Raw genomic sequence first — 17,017 nt, 5'->3', positions numbered from 1 at the left:
CAGCATACAGATTAGGAAAGCACCAGTTTAAAGTGACAGTGGGGACACTACAACTAACCTCAGGGTCTGACTGTGAGAGAATAGAAAAAAAAAGGTAAACAAAAAGTACAAATATGATAAAACGTGGCTAGAATCCCTACAGTGTGGAAGCAGGCCATTCAGCCCATTGAGACCACATCGACTGCCTGAGGAGCATCCCACCCAGACCTAACTCCCTACCGTATCCCTGTAACCTTTCATTTCCCATGGTCAATCCGTCTAAGCTACATATCCTTGGATACTACGGGCAGTTTAGCATGGCCAAATTCACCTAATCTGCACACCTTTGGATCGTGGGAGGAAACACATGCAGACAAGGCGGGGGGAAAAGTACAAACTGCACGAAGACAGACATCCAAGACTAGAATCGAACCCGGGTCCCTGGCGCAGTAAGCCAGCAACGCTAACCACTGAGCCACCACGCCACGGCTACTTGAGCAAAGTATCAGGCAGCTTATACATGGTCACCAATCTCAAATCAACAATGCCAATGGATCAAAAGTTGGTAACACTGATTAGAAGAGGGGAGGGAGTTTAATATGCCTAGTTCATTGTCTCTGGATATCAGTGGTCCACGTATTGATCTCTCTTTTACAAAGAAATTGCAAATATATCTCTTGGTTTTTGTCAAATTGATAGATTCTGGATTATCATTTTAAAAGTTGAAGTTGCAGATTAACTAAAAAAAGGTTCGTTCACAAATTCAATGAGCTCTACCTGTGTCGCAGGCTAACCATCCAGCTGGAGGTTTTGGCAGTTGCTCGAAATCCATTCACTATTCTTGTCTGTATTCTACTGGAACATTGTCGAGTGCCTGGGAATTGGACTGGGTACGAAACAACAGAAAAAAAAGAAGTGTCTATGTCATTAAAATCAGACCTTCACAGAAAGCTAAACCATAAAAAGGTGTTAGCCCTTTTAAAATATTAAAGGAACACTCAAAATTTGAATAACCTAGAAATCAAAAGCTTGATGTATATTCTAACAGTAGTGTTTCAACCATGTAGCCCTGCCCTTCCAACCCTGTGTGTGTATGTCAGTATTTGAGTAAACAGAGAATATTTAAAGATGGGAAATGTACTATAGTAACATTCTAACCTTCCAGGCAGCAAAACAAAAAGATGAAGATTGTCTTCAACCTTTAGGTTTAGCCACCAACATGAATTAACAAGCTTTCTCCAGATGAGAGCTTCTCACCAAGAAATAATCCCATTGAAACATGAAAACAAAAAAAGTGACAATTTAAGAGCATACCTGCTGAGGCTAATTCAGATGATGTTGTTTTGTCACCTGAATAGAAACATCATTAAGTTACTACAAGGCAAGTTACTCTTGACACATGGATTGAAATGCAATACAAGTATATATTTAATTCAAATCCAAAGCAAAATCTGTGCAGGCTAATCTTCCGAGAATCATTCCAATTTTAATGCTGCCAAAATAATCACAACAAACATCAACCAGAATGGAATTTGAGCCCGCTTGCATGATGCATTGGATTTGCAGTTATATTTTTTCATAACAATCTTAAAGTTCAATTTGGTGTCAACTAAAATTCAAACAAGCTGCAAGTTTCAAAAAAAGGAGGATCCAACATAAAAAATTTGTTTAGTAAATGGATTGTTTGATAAAAACCATTATGTTATGTCATGTTTTAGTGAAAACAGTGCCTGGACATACCTGGCGCCACTTGCAAATGTACACACGCAGAAACCCGAAAATAGAGTCGAGAGTGTGTGCTGGAAAAGCACAGCCGATCAGGCAGCATCCGAGGAGCACATCGACCTTTCGAGCATAAGCTCTTCATATTATAAATAGCTTATGCTTGAAACATCAATTCCCCTGCTCTTCAGATGCTACCTGACCAGCTGGGCTTTTCCAGTACCCCACTTGTGACTCTGATCTCCAGTATCTGCAGTCCTCACTTTCTCCTAGCAGGATTCTGTAGCCTTACATACACATAAAAGCAGAGCTGTGCAAGTGGACTAATGCAGATTCTTTGTACACGTGTAGTTCTGTTTAGTTCTTGCACATGTGCAGCAATGCTGCCAGTATCAAATCTGCACATGCACTCATATCCCAAGTCATAATGTATAACTCTGATTATGTCATATGCAAAAGGAACTGCTACATGCAGAAAAACAGCAGGATACTGAAAAGTTCAGCTGAAAAATTATTCAGAATATACTTATTACCAATAGTTCAATCAATCAGTCTTTGACATTCACAGCTGCAGGAATAGCATATTTTCTTACGGAAGCACAAGAATCTACTGTTTACACAGATATCCACAAGTTACTTATGAACACAGATGCTAGAGGTCATAGAAATATTACTAATGAACCTGCCAGTTACCATTCAAAGATTGATGAGGCCTCAAATATTATTTTCTGCATTCAAGTTTAAGAGTTGAATTTTCAAGGAAAATTAAGTACTTAAAAACTAGTTTTTATGAAAGCATTATTAGGTTACTCACCATGTTCTGAATAATATTAAAAAAAAACCTCAAGCATCAAAAATCTACAATACACTATTAACTTGGAAACTTGGTGAATTGCAGAGTCAATGGATAAATTAACTTGTCATCTTTCTCAGTTTCCCAATTTTGCTTTTCCTCAGAGCTTTACGAATCTGTTAGAATCTACAATAAACGTACAGTTGAAACCAAAGTTTGCAACATCCATGCTAATGTGGCTGAGAACACGTCTGCTTCAATGTGATGGGATCTTACCATTCCACAGAATAGTGCCTCACTGTTTATGCTGTTAACATAGCAATAAATTTTCTGAAATATTTGATTGTGTCATTCAAGAAATGAAGCCAATAGCCCCAAAAGACACTCTGGCTTGAAAATACAAAACGTGGATTTCTCCAAACAATGATGAGATTTTCGATTTTCTGGCCATTCAAATAAACCAAGGTGGCAAAAGCACAGAACAAGCACATGGCACTCCCTGACTAATTTTCTGATTTTTGTTCAACATGAAAGTTACTTTGTTTTTGAAGTGAGTGGAGTCTTACAGGCTGCTGTTTACATGTCTGCTGGTACTTACAAGGTTCAATTGCACAATAGTCCCATGGAGTGAGGGGATCACTAGTGTAACACCAGGGACCATGTTTGTCTGCATCTGGATTGCGACAGTAGTTCTCTGCCAGGCTTTCAGTATTGGTGTCCAAGGTGATTCTGCGCGTAGGGAAAAGACAGCAGTTGAAGAATGAAAAACCTTGCTCTGTTCTGAAAAGGATAAAGCAATGTGGATGTTTTAACATTACCACTGACACACCTTCCTTGGTAAGACATTAACTTTTAAATGCCTGGTCTATTTTTTAATGGTGCTTGTGGTCAATCGTGTTTGTGCTGATGTTATGTAATTTAAGAGGGAGCAGGCAAGCAAATAAGCTACACAGTCACTAAAATTGGTCTATTCTTCTAAATGTAATTGTGGAGGACCTGCCAGCATTCTGTATTCACCTGGATTCTACTGTATGAAGGGCCTGTCATTCAACATCTTTCTAACAGTAGCTGATTTGATTCATAATCTTTACCACCACAGAAGGCAAAACCAATACAATTTGCAAATATTGTATACAGAGTCGGATTGGTCTTGTACAGTTCAAATTAGAGGTCCAGTTGGATCAGTGTGATTATTTCCAAGTACAATAGACTTTTCTAAATTGTGTTAGGACCACAATAGGAGGAATGGACCTGATACTCATGTGGCACAACTACATTAGAGACACAAAATCAGAAATTGCTGGGAAGGCTCAGCAGGTCTGGCAGCATCTGTGGATGAAACAAAGAGTCTTGGGACCAACGAGCCTTTTTCAGAACCCCAAGTCCCATCAACGAAGTTAAAAATTTATACTGTCAACAAAAAGGCCAACCTTACTCTTTGTTACAGCTGTCCAAAATAAAAAGTCACCTGGCTCATTCAATAAAGTCAATAGACTCAGTGCATCAGAACATAATAATATCTTTATTCTTACAAGATGTGGAGAGACTGATCAACATTCAATTACAAATGGAGAATTAGAATGATATCCCCTTTTCATCCCAAGTGTGTGCACACACAAATGCACAAGTATTTTAAAAAGGGTAAGAAAATGTCTGTAAAATTATGGGTAGAAGTCAATTAATTCTTACAGCCCAGAGTTTCCTGTTGACTAAACAGAATTGGGTGTGAGAGCAGGAGAGGGAGTGGGAGAAAGAATGATTAAACATTAAGGCTATACATTAAACCATATGAACTCTTCTGACTCAGATTTTTCTTTTCAGGAACTATCCTGTACTTGGAGGGATTTGATAACAGGGAGGGTGATGGATCTGAAAAGTTCACTTTATGATCTCCATTCTGCCCTAACTCCCCATTGCTCTAAATATTCCCTTGGTAATCCTGGGCCTCAGGGGAGGACTTTGCCAGGAGCTGTCACTGCTTCTGTTGACAAGTGATGGAGATCTGTCTTCCACAGACTGACTGGCAGTTCTTGGCTCAGGGGTTTTCCATTCCATTCCCTTACAGCGAGGTGATAGCCTAGTAGTATTATCGCTGGATTGTTAATCCTGAAACTCAGTTAACATTCTGGGACCTGGGTTCAAATCCCACTATAGCCCATGGTGAAATAGGAATTCAATAAAGAATCTGGAATCAAAGGATCTATTGATGATCATGAATCCATTGCCGATTGCCAGACAACACCCATCAAGTTCACTAATCTCCTTCAGGGAAGGAGATCGGCTAGACTTACCTGGTCTGGTCTACATGGACTCCAGACCCACAACAATGTGGTTGAATTGCAACTGCCCTCTGAGCAATGAATGCTGGCCTAACCAGTGATGCCCACATCCCAACAACAATTTTTTTTAAATTCAAGGGGTTCCCACATCCTGGGGTAACCCCAACAACGATTCAAATGTTGAAGGACACAGATCCAGAAGCTCCTCCACAGAGCTGACAGGGAGTTCCCTACCAGCTGTCCAGTGGACAAAAGCTCCTGTCAGGCTGACTAAATCCAGTTCACTGTTGCACTGTAAACTTTAACAGCTATCTATACCATGCAATGCTGGAGCCCTGCGGTTAAATACCAGTGCCGTGGAGAGGCAGAAGGTGGAAGGAAGCTGCAGAAAGCTGCAGACATGCCTAAATGCTGGTTTAAAAGACAAAGTGTTCTGTTTATAACAAGAACAATCCCAATTCCCAGCACCCAAAAACAAAACTGGAATCTTACCTTGCAATAGCCTGGCTGTAATTTACCCACGGCGCACAATGAATGCCAGTCCTGGTTTTAGATACACTTCCTCTATAGGTTGTTCCAGTCCCTTGGTAACATTCTAGGCAAATAGAAAATCACAGATTATGGTTAAGGACGACAGTATCAACTTGGGTTTATAATTCCTCATTTCTCATCTTTCCGAATTACTTTCCTTACTCTGTATTTTCTGAATGGAAGTGGGAGTTGGCATGTGTCAGATGCCAGCACTTGTGGATGTGAATACGTACAGCCACTGCCCATTAGTGCCAAGTGTTCAAGATGGCGCACAAGCAAGTACCCACTTTGATTTTCATGCCAGGAATTCTTGACATATGGTGTTTATTCAGAACATGATAGATTAATGAGTGTGCATATATTAAATTTTGATTAAATAATACAGTGGCTCAGTGGTTAGCACTGCTGCCTCACAGCACCAGGAACCTGGGTTCGATTCCAGAGTTGGACGACTGTTTGTGTGGAGTTTGCACATTCGCGCCATGCTTGCATGGGTTTCCTTTAGGTGCTCCAATTTCTGCTACAATCCAAAGATGTGCAGGTCAGGTGAAATCCCCAAGCTAAATTGCCCATAGAGTTCAGGGGTTATGTAGGTTAGATGCATTAGTCAGAGGAAATGTAGAGACATAGGGTAGGGGAATGGTTCTTCAGAGGGTTGGTGTGGATTTGTTGGGTCAAATGGACTGTTCTTTCCACACTGCAGGAATTCTATGATAACAACGAATAATTGTTTAACAGGCTTCTCACAATGGTGAGTCTCAATCAAACATGCTGATCTTGGTTAGAAAATACACTTGTTAAGCCTCGATGTTGAGAAAGGCCTCACATGATCTTACACCATTGCCCACATCCTTCAGGGCCTTGGAAGAGTCAACCTATAAAAATCGTTATTGCACAAAAGGAGGAAACGATTGAGCCCACAACACCTGTGCATTCTTCTGCAAGATCAACTTGTCTAATCCCACTCCTCCACATTTCCCTACAGCCAGACAAATGTTCTCCTCTCAGTTAACCAAATTATTGTCTTTTGGAGGCCTGAAAATATGTTTTATACTTTAAAAACTCTACAACACAAGAAGGCTGGGACAAAAATGCAAAAAGACAGTGTTCATTTGAAGTCCAATTACTGAATTTAGCGATATTGGTTATTCTTTATTTAAAAACTAAAATCGAATACTTTCTTATTAAAAACAGACTAGGCCTCTTTAAAACCAATCAGGGCAACATTGTGAGAGGACTAAAAATGTCTGTTGCCCATGGACGAATTATTAAATCAAAAATTAGAAACAAAGAGAAGCTGGAAATATGAAATAAAAAACAAAGCACTGGAAAACCACAACAGTTCTGCCAGCATTTTTGGAAAGCGAAAGGGATACACACTGTTGGTATATCTTTTCTTCAGATTAGTTTAGCATTGGTGGGGAAGTGTGGGTCATTTATTCCAAGTGGTTTCACCAAAGCTCTTATGTTCAATACCCTTGATGTACAATGAAGTTTCTTATTATTGACGTGTGGGATGTCAAGTGGATCCTGTGCCCAGGAATATGTATAATTTCAGGAAAGTGTGTGCTGCTGCCCTCTTGTGCTCCACTGATTTTCTGAGAAACTATAGGGAAGTTATTTGCTGCCTGTTCAAAATGGTGCTAAAAGGGGGTCTAAGAAAGTCAATCATTTAAACTGTAATACATCATGTTGACCATTGTAAATTGGAAGGCTTCCCAGGCTTTCAAAGAAATCTCCTATTTTTAGGGCAGTTTAAAATACACACAGTCATTTGCACATTTTACCTTCTGAAATTGGAGTTTTATTTTCACATCTTGGGATATGAAAGCAATAAGCTACTCGAATTTCTGGATCTGTAGTGAAACACCAGGGGGCTTCTCTTCCATCAGGATTCCTGCAGTAATTTTTATCCAAGTCCCTGTAAAACCATCAGAATTAAATATTACAGGATACAGGAAGTTAGAGGTCGGAGTAATGAATGAACAATTTTTACTGTCACACGTATTTGGGAAAACTGAAAAAAATATTTTGTTGCCACAATCCAGTGTCATTTTGGCCAGCATCCTCACACTGCCCCTTTAGCAATCCTCTCTCCCACCCCTGCACCACTCCGAGCATGCTCACCTTGCCCCTTCACCCCCCTCCTGCTCAGACCATGCTCACCTTGCCCCTTCACCCCTTCCCCCTTACTCAGAGCATGCTCACCTGGCGCTTTCACCCACTATACTCCAAAGAGACTTACTCTTACTCTATAAAAGGACCACAAAAAATGTAGCATTTACACAAAATTGTTTCTTCTCCAGTATATGTACTCAAGATCTGTGATACATTTACATCTACATTTCAAGCTCTCTTTCCTTCTTTGAAACTAATGGAAGTTATAGCAATGTTCATACCAGTCAGCAGTGCTTAGGGCAGCACAAACCAATATAGTCACGTCAAGCTACAGTAAGAGTCATGCAAACGTCTATTTTTAAAAAAAACACAAGTTGGTCTTCCAGATTCTTGAACTTGCTCTACATTTCAATAAAGGATCATACTCGACTAAGTATTTGATCTTAAGTATCAGTACCTAGGTACCTTTGTAATTAAGATGGTGCTGTCATGCAGTGACTGTAAAGCTCTCACTGTACTCATTCGAGCGCATGTGACAATAAAGCTAATTCAATTCAATGTTTGTTTAGAATTCCACATTTCTATTGACCCCTGATAAGCTTGGATTCTCTTGCCTCACAAGAATCTACCCATCTCCACCTTCCATGGCCTTCTGTGGCAGAGACTTCCAAAAAGGCAGAACTCCCAAACTCCCAGCCTGTCTAACCTATCCTCTTAAAACAACTTGTGAATTCCAGGTATCAATCCCACAAACCTCTTTTGAATGGCCTTCAATTCATTTATGTACTTGGAGTTTGATGATGGAATTAAGCTCATGAAAGTCGGCAACTTTCAATGTTAACTATGTTCCTCCCTCAACAGATACTGCCTGACATGCTGAGTATTTGCACCCTTTTTAAAATTTAGCTTTCTAACAAGGTAAAACATCGCCCTCCTTGTCAATATCCAGATACTCATGACATTTAAATAGTTAGTTATTCTTTTATCAGAATTAGGAAAGTTTCTTCACAGTCCAAATAATGATCTATAACTGGATAGCATTATGCTAACTTGATCAACTTCACTCAAAATATTTAAGCAAAGCAAAGATGGGATCTCAAAATGCCAAACAGAGGTATAACACAGCAACTAAATGTCTGGATCTTGTTCATGATTCAGTAAGTTAAGCATTTCCCTTCCAGAATACAGCTAACACCTGGGAAATATTGTTTAAGTACTACACATTGGCTCAGATCTTCAGTTCCCTGGAATACTCTCCAATAGCTTCATGTCATGGATGGTTTATGAAAGATCTTTCATCCAGTGAGCTCAAGAAAGCCATTGCCTGGTAAGCAAACAGAGACACTCAGCAATGATAGCATCTCAACTAAACGGCTGATGGATGGAAAAGAGGTCTCATCTAACGGGACACCAATACAATCTTTTCTTTTACTACTGGAAACTAAGCTCAGTTTTACATGCACTGCATGACAAAATGTCATCACATTCTTCAAACACAAAAAGGGGACAGAGAAGAACTCAATATCTACAGCATAACTCAGGCCTTTGTATCATAGAGAAGGCATTGGCAGAGATGGGTCACTCTTAAGACTTCATTGACTTGTATAACAGTACGTCCAGAAACAGTGCAGGTTCCTGGGCCAACAGATTCACTACTGACATGATCTTCTCTGTAAGTCTGCTATAACAGTAGCATATAAAATAGGTGACATCTCTTTACCATACTTTCATAGATCTCACCAAGGTATCCAACAATGGTAGAGCCAGACTCTACAAGATTTGGGAATAATTGGCTGTACATCAAAGCTCTTCAGTCTCCTGTGTGTTATTTCCATGCAATATGCACTGCCTTGTAAAGTTTGATGGCTCCCCTTCCAACAATTTCAGAGTGAAGGATTGTGTGAAATGGATGTGTTCTTGCCCCCATTCTATTTAGCACCTTCTTCTCCAGGATCCTACTAGTTGCCCTTTTCTACAAGATAGAGGAGGAGTCTACTTGCATATCACGTGAGATGGCCCTACAAATCTATCAAAACTAAATTTTTTAAAAAATACACTTAGCTAGAATCGCCTCTACACTGATGCTGCTGCATTAGTCGTTCACACAGAAAACAAAGACTCAGACTTACTCTCCTATTTCTGCAATTTGACTTCCTTGGCTAGAAGAGTAATAAAACCCTAGACTTTTGAAGGTTTTTGACTGAAATGGACAATTTGTACCCCTGATCACACTAAATAGCACCCCCCGGAAATTATTAGAACATTCTGCTACCTCAGGCATATGGTGAAAGAGGCAGACAGAGTCTCTTGGCTCAGTGAGAGCATTTGCTATCTTTGAATGACTCACAGAACACGTTTTGCCCAAAACATCGATTTCGAAGCATTCTTGATGAAGGGCTTTTGCCCAAAACATCGGTTTCGAAGCTACTTGGATGCTGCCTGAACTTCTGTGCTCTTCCAGCACCACTAATCCAGATTCACAGAACACGTTATTACATCAAACTGATCCTTAGGACCAAGCAAATGGTTTACAATGCTCAGAACCTTGCTGTGTGGCTGTGAATCATACTGTTAAGAGGAGTTCAACAATTCCCGTCCTCATTGCCTGTGTAACATTCTGGGTGCATCTTGTTAGGACAAAATAATGAAAGAGATAGACCTCAAAACAGCAAAAGGTTTAATCGTTCAAACAGAGGTGTGAGAGTGTTGGCTTGGACAGGTCTGCAGAATCAAAGACACAGTCATATACTCAAGCACTTTGTTTATGGGGAAGTTGGTGTCCAGAAGCAGATGGTTAATGAAATGCCAAGACTCCTGCTTTGAGGAATGCATGCACAGAGGGCCAGTGAAGATCAATTATCTGACCGGGGAGCCAGAAGCTAGTGAATGAGGAAAACAGCAACCGCTCCTGTGAGCTAGTGTGTATCACTTTGACAACTTGTGGGCTACACTAGCTTGGCAGATGCCAACACTGAACCCTCAATGACATCTGGTGGTTTCAAGTTTGGCACGTGCGGAAGAACTTGCCTATTCAACAAGCAACTGAAGGTAGATGGTGTCATATGAAAACACTCCATCTGAAATGGACTGTTTGCAGCCTCTCCATTATCTTTTGTAGATAGAAATACTGCCACCACTACTAAAATACGATTTAAATCGAGAAAGGTACTGAAGGATATAAATAAAATGTGAAGTATTATGTTCATCAGCATCACAAGGCATAGCAGAGACAAATGTTATTGATGCATATATGAAGAAGCTGGATAAACAGAAAGGAAAAACAAAATTGCAGGATAACATTAGAATTTTAAAAAAAAAGGACGAGGGTCATATGAAATAGCAGCATTGGCATAGTCCAGTTGCGTTTAAAGGCCTATTGTGTGTTTAGATTCTAGGTCATCAAGAAAACTGGCAGATGAGGGAAAGAACCACAATCTTTGACAAGTTTTCAGAATCTAACTATCCTGGAATCATCCAGTGCTGAATGGCAATCTTTGTTTTCAAACTCTTTCCAAGCTTGTTTTCTTCCAAAAATAAGAAATGGCCGTCGACCATTAGATTTTAATTGCTCTTCAAAAGAATAAAACGTTTAGCTAAAAATGAGCAAGGAAAATTATAAGAAACCTTCATGACCTTTGCAGTTGAGTGTTCACAGCTGTCTAAATACACATGGATAGAACACAAACACATCATACACAGATGCACACAATATTTGGTTTAAAATCCACCAATTTTGAAAATGAGCACAATTCTGTGAATTTTAAAACCACAACATAACAATACATGTTTCCACAATCAAATGGCATAATTGTGTAGACGATTCTTGTAGAATGTCTCATAGAAACTGGATTAGACCACAGTGCTAAAAATTGTAATGGCAAATACTGCTCAATCAACCCAAGTCCTTCTGATTTAAATCAAAGCAGGGACATCCTGTCCAGTGATCTAGTTTGAACAATAGCCTGATACAGTCAGGCATTCTCATGGAATCATGCCCCACACATGTGACCCAGGTAAGGACCCCACCATCTCTGCAGCTGTCCCATTGGCAGCTTAACCTACCAGAGGTGGCAACACCGTGAGTATTCCTACCCACCAAGGGCCACAGTGGTTCAAAACAGCAGTTCACCACCACCTCAAGGACCAAGCAGAAAAGCTGCCCTAGGCAATGATTGTGAATCAATTTTTTTTTTAAAAGTTTCAACTTTTGAAAGTAATAGGTTTTCAGTTGAAAAGGATGACTCGCACTCTGGGATAAAGCGCCCAATATTGATTGACTACATTGCACATTCATAAACCAATTTATCAATAATGTGGCAGCACTGGGAGAAATTGTCTTGAAGCATCAGTGGGTCTTGCCAGCCTTACTCAGGGGCTAGGCTGCCTCTTCCACACAATGCTGACCAAACCGCACACTAAAATACATACCCAGTGAGAGCTACCGACCAATCAGAAGCTGACAGCTCCTGTGCTCACTCACACCTGTGAAATACTGTGTATGAGATATAATGCTATCTTTATTAACTCACTCACCAGCTTGCTATATTAATTAATACCAGGTTCCTGTCCATTCATTCATAATCCTTTACTAACCCATTATTTATTATAACACTTTCATCCATTCATAAAACCACAGTTCTGTATTATCTAAAATTTAAAAAAAAAACCCTTTCAAACCCATGATAGAGGACCCTCGATCATCCGAAGGACAAGGCAGAGAGTATTTCATTCGGTTCATTGAATTCCGGATAATTCGAATGCTGGATAATCAAGGTTCCTCTGAGAGTACTGCATTTCCACACCTTATCAGTGTAGAGAACAATACCATCCCCATCAAGTCTCCATGAAATATCATGATATTAATCAGTCCTTACCAACCATCTCCTGAACTAAGTCGATTAAGTATTTGATAAATACCTTTTAACTGGGCCATTATCCCTTTAAGAAACTAACTGACAAAACACCACTTACATGAAATTGCATGAATGAATGAATTCAAACCATTCTGTACGACAGTAATGGAATTTTAATATATGCAAGAACTGTATACAAAGGGAGTCTTGTAAGAACTGTATTTCGGGATTCTATTGCTACATTGAACTTGTGCTGTGATTGCGGAATAAAAGAGGCTTTTTCCGTCACTCACTGATTTCCGTCATTATTTGGAAAAGATCCCACACTCCAGACTCCTAGGACACCAGAGGAGCCAAGGTAGAAGCAAGTGAGACATGATCACAGAGATCTCATTTTGGTTTTGTTTTGGAGCAGCATATTGGGGGGGGGGGGGGAAAGCAGGGAAGTTGAGTAAACGGCAGTAGTTGTCAGGAACAGGGCCATAGCCATGTTGATTACTGAAGGGATACATGGACAGCCCTCAAGCAGTTCTGTATTGGCCACTGAAGACAGAAACGGTTGACTAATGACCGTTAAGTGATCTTGTCACCTCCAATCTCACTTCCTCTTGGAACAGAAGCTACCACCCATTATTCCCAGCGAAGGAGTTACATCTTAGTGAATAGGTCAAGCTCTTCATTAAAATCACAGGTTTGCAATCAAACATACACTTTAATAGAAGGACAAAAGGTTTTTAAACGTTGTATGCAGTACTGTTGTTTGTTTAAAATAAAATTGTTTGTTCAAACCCAAAAAATCAGTACCAGAAAAACTCCATAGCAGTAAAATACATTTACAGGCATCAAGATATTTACTTTGAGGGAAAATTAGTCATATCACACATTTGTAAATTTCTAGTCAAAACCGTTACGACTTTGTCCTATGTAAGTATTCATAAATAAAGCACAAGTTCAAAACAGCCCTGATGTGGCTGTAGTAATAACTGTAACATTCTTATCGTTCAGCATTATTACTCCATTGAAGTTAGTAATAAAGACAGTGGCTTTAATGTTCCAGTTCCCTGCCACTTCAACACACCACTGTGTTCTTTGGCCAACACCTCGGTCAAAGGCTTGCTGCAGTGCTCCAGCACCTCATTTTCTACTTGGGAACCCTGAAGCCTTTAGGACTTAATATAGAGTTCAATAATTTTAGAGCCTCGAGTACCTTCTCCAGTTTGTTTACACCCCCCTCCATCCAAGCTCTATCATTAAAGGCTCTGTTTAGCTTCCAGCCCATTATCTCCCATTATCAGCGTTCCTGCTTCCCTGGCTCCCGATCAGCCCTACATTTGCCTCCTCAATGTTTTCGGTCTCGGCCCCGTCGCTGTCTGTCAACTCAAGCCTTCCCTGCTATCATCGATCTAAATACCACCTTTTCTTTAGCTACTATCAATTCTCAAGGGTCACTGGACTCAAAATGTTAACTTTTTCCTCTCCAAGATATTGCCAGACCTGCTGAGTTTCTGTAGCAATTTCTGTTTGTTTCACATCTTCAGCATCTGGACTTTTTAAAAAAAAATGTTATGTCTTTAAAATTATGCATTTTTAAAAGAAAAACTGTGGACTGAAATGAGAAAGAACTGTTTTAAGCCAAGGAATTGGAAGGATGGCTGCATGTTTTGGAGCAAGGCCTTCGAAAACCTTGTGACCCCTGTTTGTGTAGCCATGGGTTTCAGCAATGTGTAAGTGAACTGGGCCACGGGGTTAATTAGATGTGAAACTGATTGACATTTGGTCCCTAGTCCACAACTACATGACAAAACATCTCCTGCCTACCAAAGCTTGGGCTGTGAACAAGACAAAGATAGAGAAGTTTTGTCAGACCAAAACACAAACCCGCATCAGCCAAATATACATGTGCGGTTCGGTGGGAGAAAGGGAGGACTGCAGATGCTGGAGATCAGAATCAATAGTGTGGTGCTGGAAAAGCACAGCAGGTCAGGCAGTATCCGAGGAGCAGGAGAATCAACGTTTCAGCCCTTCATCAGGAATGAGGCTTGTGGGCTGGGGGCGCTGAGAGATAAATGGGAGAGGGGGTGGGGGGGTGGGGGGGTTAGGGCTGAGGGGAAGGTTGTTGAGAATGCAATAGGTAGATGAAGGTGGGGGTAATGGTCATAGGTCAGAGAGGAGGGTGGAGCAGATAGATGGAAAAGACAAGGGACAGGTCAAGAGGGCAGTGCTGAGTTGGAGGCTTGGGGCTGCAATAAGGTTGGGGGGTGGTGGTGGTGGTGGTGGTGGCGGCGGGGGTGGGGGAGGAGGGGAAAGGAGGGAAAGTGAGGAAACTGGTGAAATCCACATTAATCTCATGTGGTTGCAGCGTCCCAAGGCAGAAGATGAGGTGTTCTTCCTCCAGTCGTCTGGTGGTTAGGGTTTGGTGGTGGAGACGGCCCAGGACATCCATGTCCTTGGTGAAATGGGAGGGGAAGCTGAAGTGTTCAGCCATGGAATGGTGGTTCGCGCGGGTGTCCCAGTATGTTCTCTGAAACAATCCGCAAATTGGTAACCTGTCTCCCCAATGTAGGGGAGACCATATTGGGTGCAATGGATACAGTAGATGACATTAATGGGGGAAACAGGTAAATTTCTGTTGAATGTAGAAGGGTCCTTTGAGGCCTTGGACAGAAGTGAGGCGGGGGGGGGGGGGGGGGGGGGGGTGGTGGGGGGAGGTGTGGGCGCAGGTTTTGCAATATTTGCAGTGCCAGGGGAAGGTACTGGGAGTGGCGTGTGGGCTGTGGGGGATGTGGATCTGATAAAGGGAGTCACAGAGGGAATGGTCTCTCCAAAACGCTGGCAAGGGTGGGGAGGGAACTATATCCCCTATACTTCCTTATAGGGAAACAGTGTTGGGGTCTGTTTGTAGGTGGCTGACGTGGCAGAGGATGATGTGATGTTTATGGAGGTTGGTGGGGGTGGAAGGTGAGAACCAGGGGTGTTCTGTCCTTGTTGCGTTGGGATGGGTGGGGTTCAAGGGCGGAGATGCAGGAAGTGGAGGAGATGCGCTGGAGGGCAACTCACCCTCCCACTCTACCACGGACACGCAGGTCCTGGGCCTCCATCGCCAAACCCGAACCACCTGATGCCTGGAGGAAGAGCGCGTCATCTTCCACCTTGGGACCCTGCACCCACAAGGGATCAATGTAGATTTCACCAGTTTCCTCTTTTCCCCGACACTACCTTATCCCAGTTCCAAGCCTCCAACTCGGCACTGCCCTCTTGACATGCCCATTATCTTTTCCATCTATCCACTCCACCCTCTTTGACCTATCACCTTCTCCCCCACCTTCATCGACCTATTGCATTCCCAGCTACCTTCCCCCAGCTCCATCCCACTCCCATTTATCTCTCAACCCCAGCCCATAATCCTCATTCCTGATGAAGGGCTTATACCCAAAACGTCAATTCTCCTGCTCCTCGGATGCTGCCTGACCTGCTCTGCATGTTCAGTTCTGTGCAGCATGACTGTTTAAACCTAAAGATAAACATCTCATATTTCTTTATATTTATTTATTTAATTGCCTTATGAAAATCAGTGGGTACATTCAGAAAAAGCAAAGTCAAGGAGTACCTTGCAAGCAACAGAGAAATCAAGAATCAACCAAACTGTCCTGAGAATGAAGATAACAGAATTGTTTTCCCAGTTTTCCCTCTGCCCTGATGTTTTTATTTTCCATGTCCATGTTTGTGTGTGCGTGCTTGCATGTGTGTAAAAGAGCGTGTTCATAAGAGGTTGCAAGTTTTAATTTGTAGAGAGTTTGCTGAATTGGATTCAATTACTTGTAGCTAGAAACTAATGATTTGTAATAAATAGATGTCTTCTTAAATACAGAAACCAGATTCTTCCTTCCCATCAACCTGGATCTAAAAATCAGGTAACTTTGTGGATTTTGCATACTTCTTTTTAAACCTAACTTCTATGACGACACAGGGCATAGTGGGGTTTGGTTTCCAAGATGCTACCCACTGAGTCATGATAGAAGTACCCATGGTACTGGAAAAGCACAGCTGGTCAGGTAGCATCTGAGGAACAAGAGAATCAATGTTGAGCATAAGCCCTTCCTGACGAAGAGCTTATTCTCGAAACATCGATTCTCCTGCTCCTCAGATGCTACCTGACCGACTGTGCTCTTCCAGCACCATATTCATTGACTCAGATCTCCAGCATCTGCAGTCCTCACTTTCTCCTGTATTTGCAGATATGCAGTGTAACCCAGATGATCAGTGATTTTCTGCTTGTTTTGATGTGCACTGATGTCCTCCACAGTGCAAATGTTAATCAATGAATTGTCAAGTGCATCAAACTTTTTTTAGGTAAGTTAGTGTCGGGTATAAAGGTTGCATTAGAAGTGTGACATTCCTGGGTTTTTAAACTGTGCAGTAAGTTTCTAATTACATCTACACATCCTTTTTTGGCTTCAAAAACCTAGTTCATACTTTTACAACAAAGCTCTCCAGTATTAAAAAAAAACACATACTTTAAGAAAGGTGAAACAACAGCAACACATTTTCTGTACCCGACTGACAGATGAAACGTGTTTGTAGTTTCTTCGCCTCCAAATAAAAGAGCATCAAAATACACTTGTCCGTCAAGTCTACTGGTGATGGGAAAATTGACTCCATCGCAACTTTTGCATCCCATTATGGAAATTTACTACACAATTTCACTTTGCTCCTCAAAAGTCTTCACTTCTTCAGCCTTTGTC

General features: G+C 41.3%; 1 protein-coding gene across 3 annotated transcripts in view; it reads right to left on the bottom strand.

The window, feature by feature from the left end:
- The window catches only part of LOC140466871 (hepatocyte growth factor-like), a 50,584-nt gene that overhangs the window by 17,972 nt on the left and 15,595 nt on the right, over window positions 1-17,017 (bottom strand). For 2 of the 3 annotated variants that reach the window (XM_072562619.1, XM_072562621.1), the window contains exons 9-13: window positions 7,092-7,225; window positions 5,266-5,368; window positions 3,093-3,274; window positions 1,294-1,329; window positions 757-865 (exon numbers count right to left, since the gene is read on the bottom strand). In XM_072562619.1, coding sequence (XP_072418720.1) covers window positions 757-865; window positions 1,294-1,329; window positions 3,093-3,274; window positions 5,266-5,368; window positions 7,092-7,225 — 564 coding nt within the window. The remainder of the gene's footprint in view (window positions 1-756; window positions 866-1,293; window positions 1,330-3,092; window positions 3,275-5,265; window positions 5,369-7,091; window positions 7,226-17,017) is intronic. The other variant, XM_072562620.1, reaches the window with a different exon arrangement.

This window comes from Chiloscyllium punctatum, chromosome 44 (assembly GCF_047496795.1).
Source record: "Chiloscyllium punctatum isolate Juve2018m chromosome 44, sChiPun1.3, whole genome shotgun sequence".
Classification (NCBI taxonomy): domain Eukaryota; kingdom Metazoa; phylum Chordata; class Chondrichthyes; order Orectolobiformes; family Hemiscylliidae; genus Chiloscyllium; species Chiloscyllium punctatum.
This window is presented reverse-complemented; position numbering and strand designations above follow the sequence as displayed.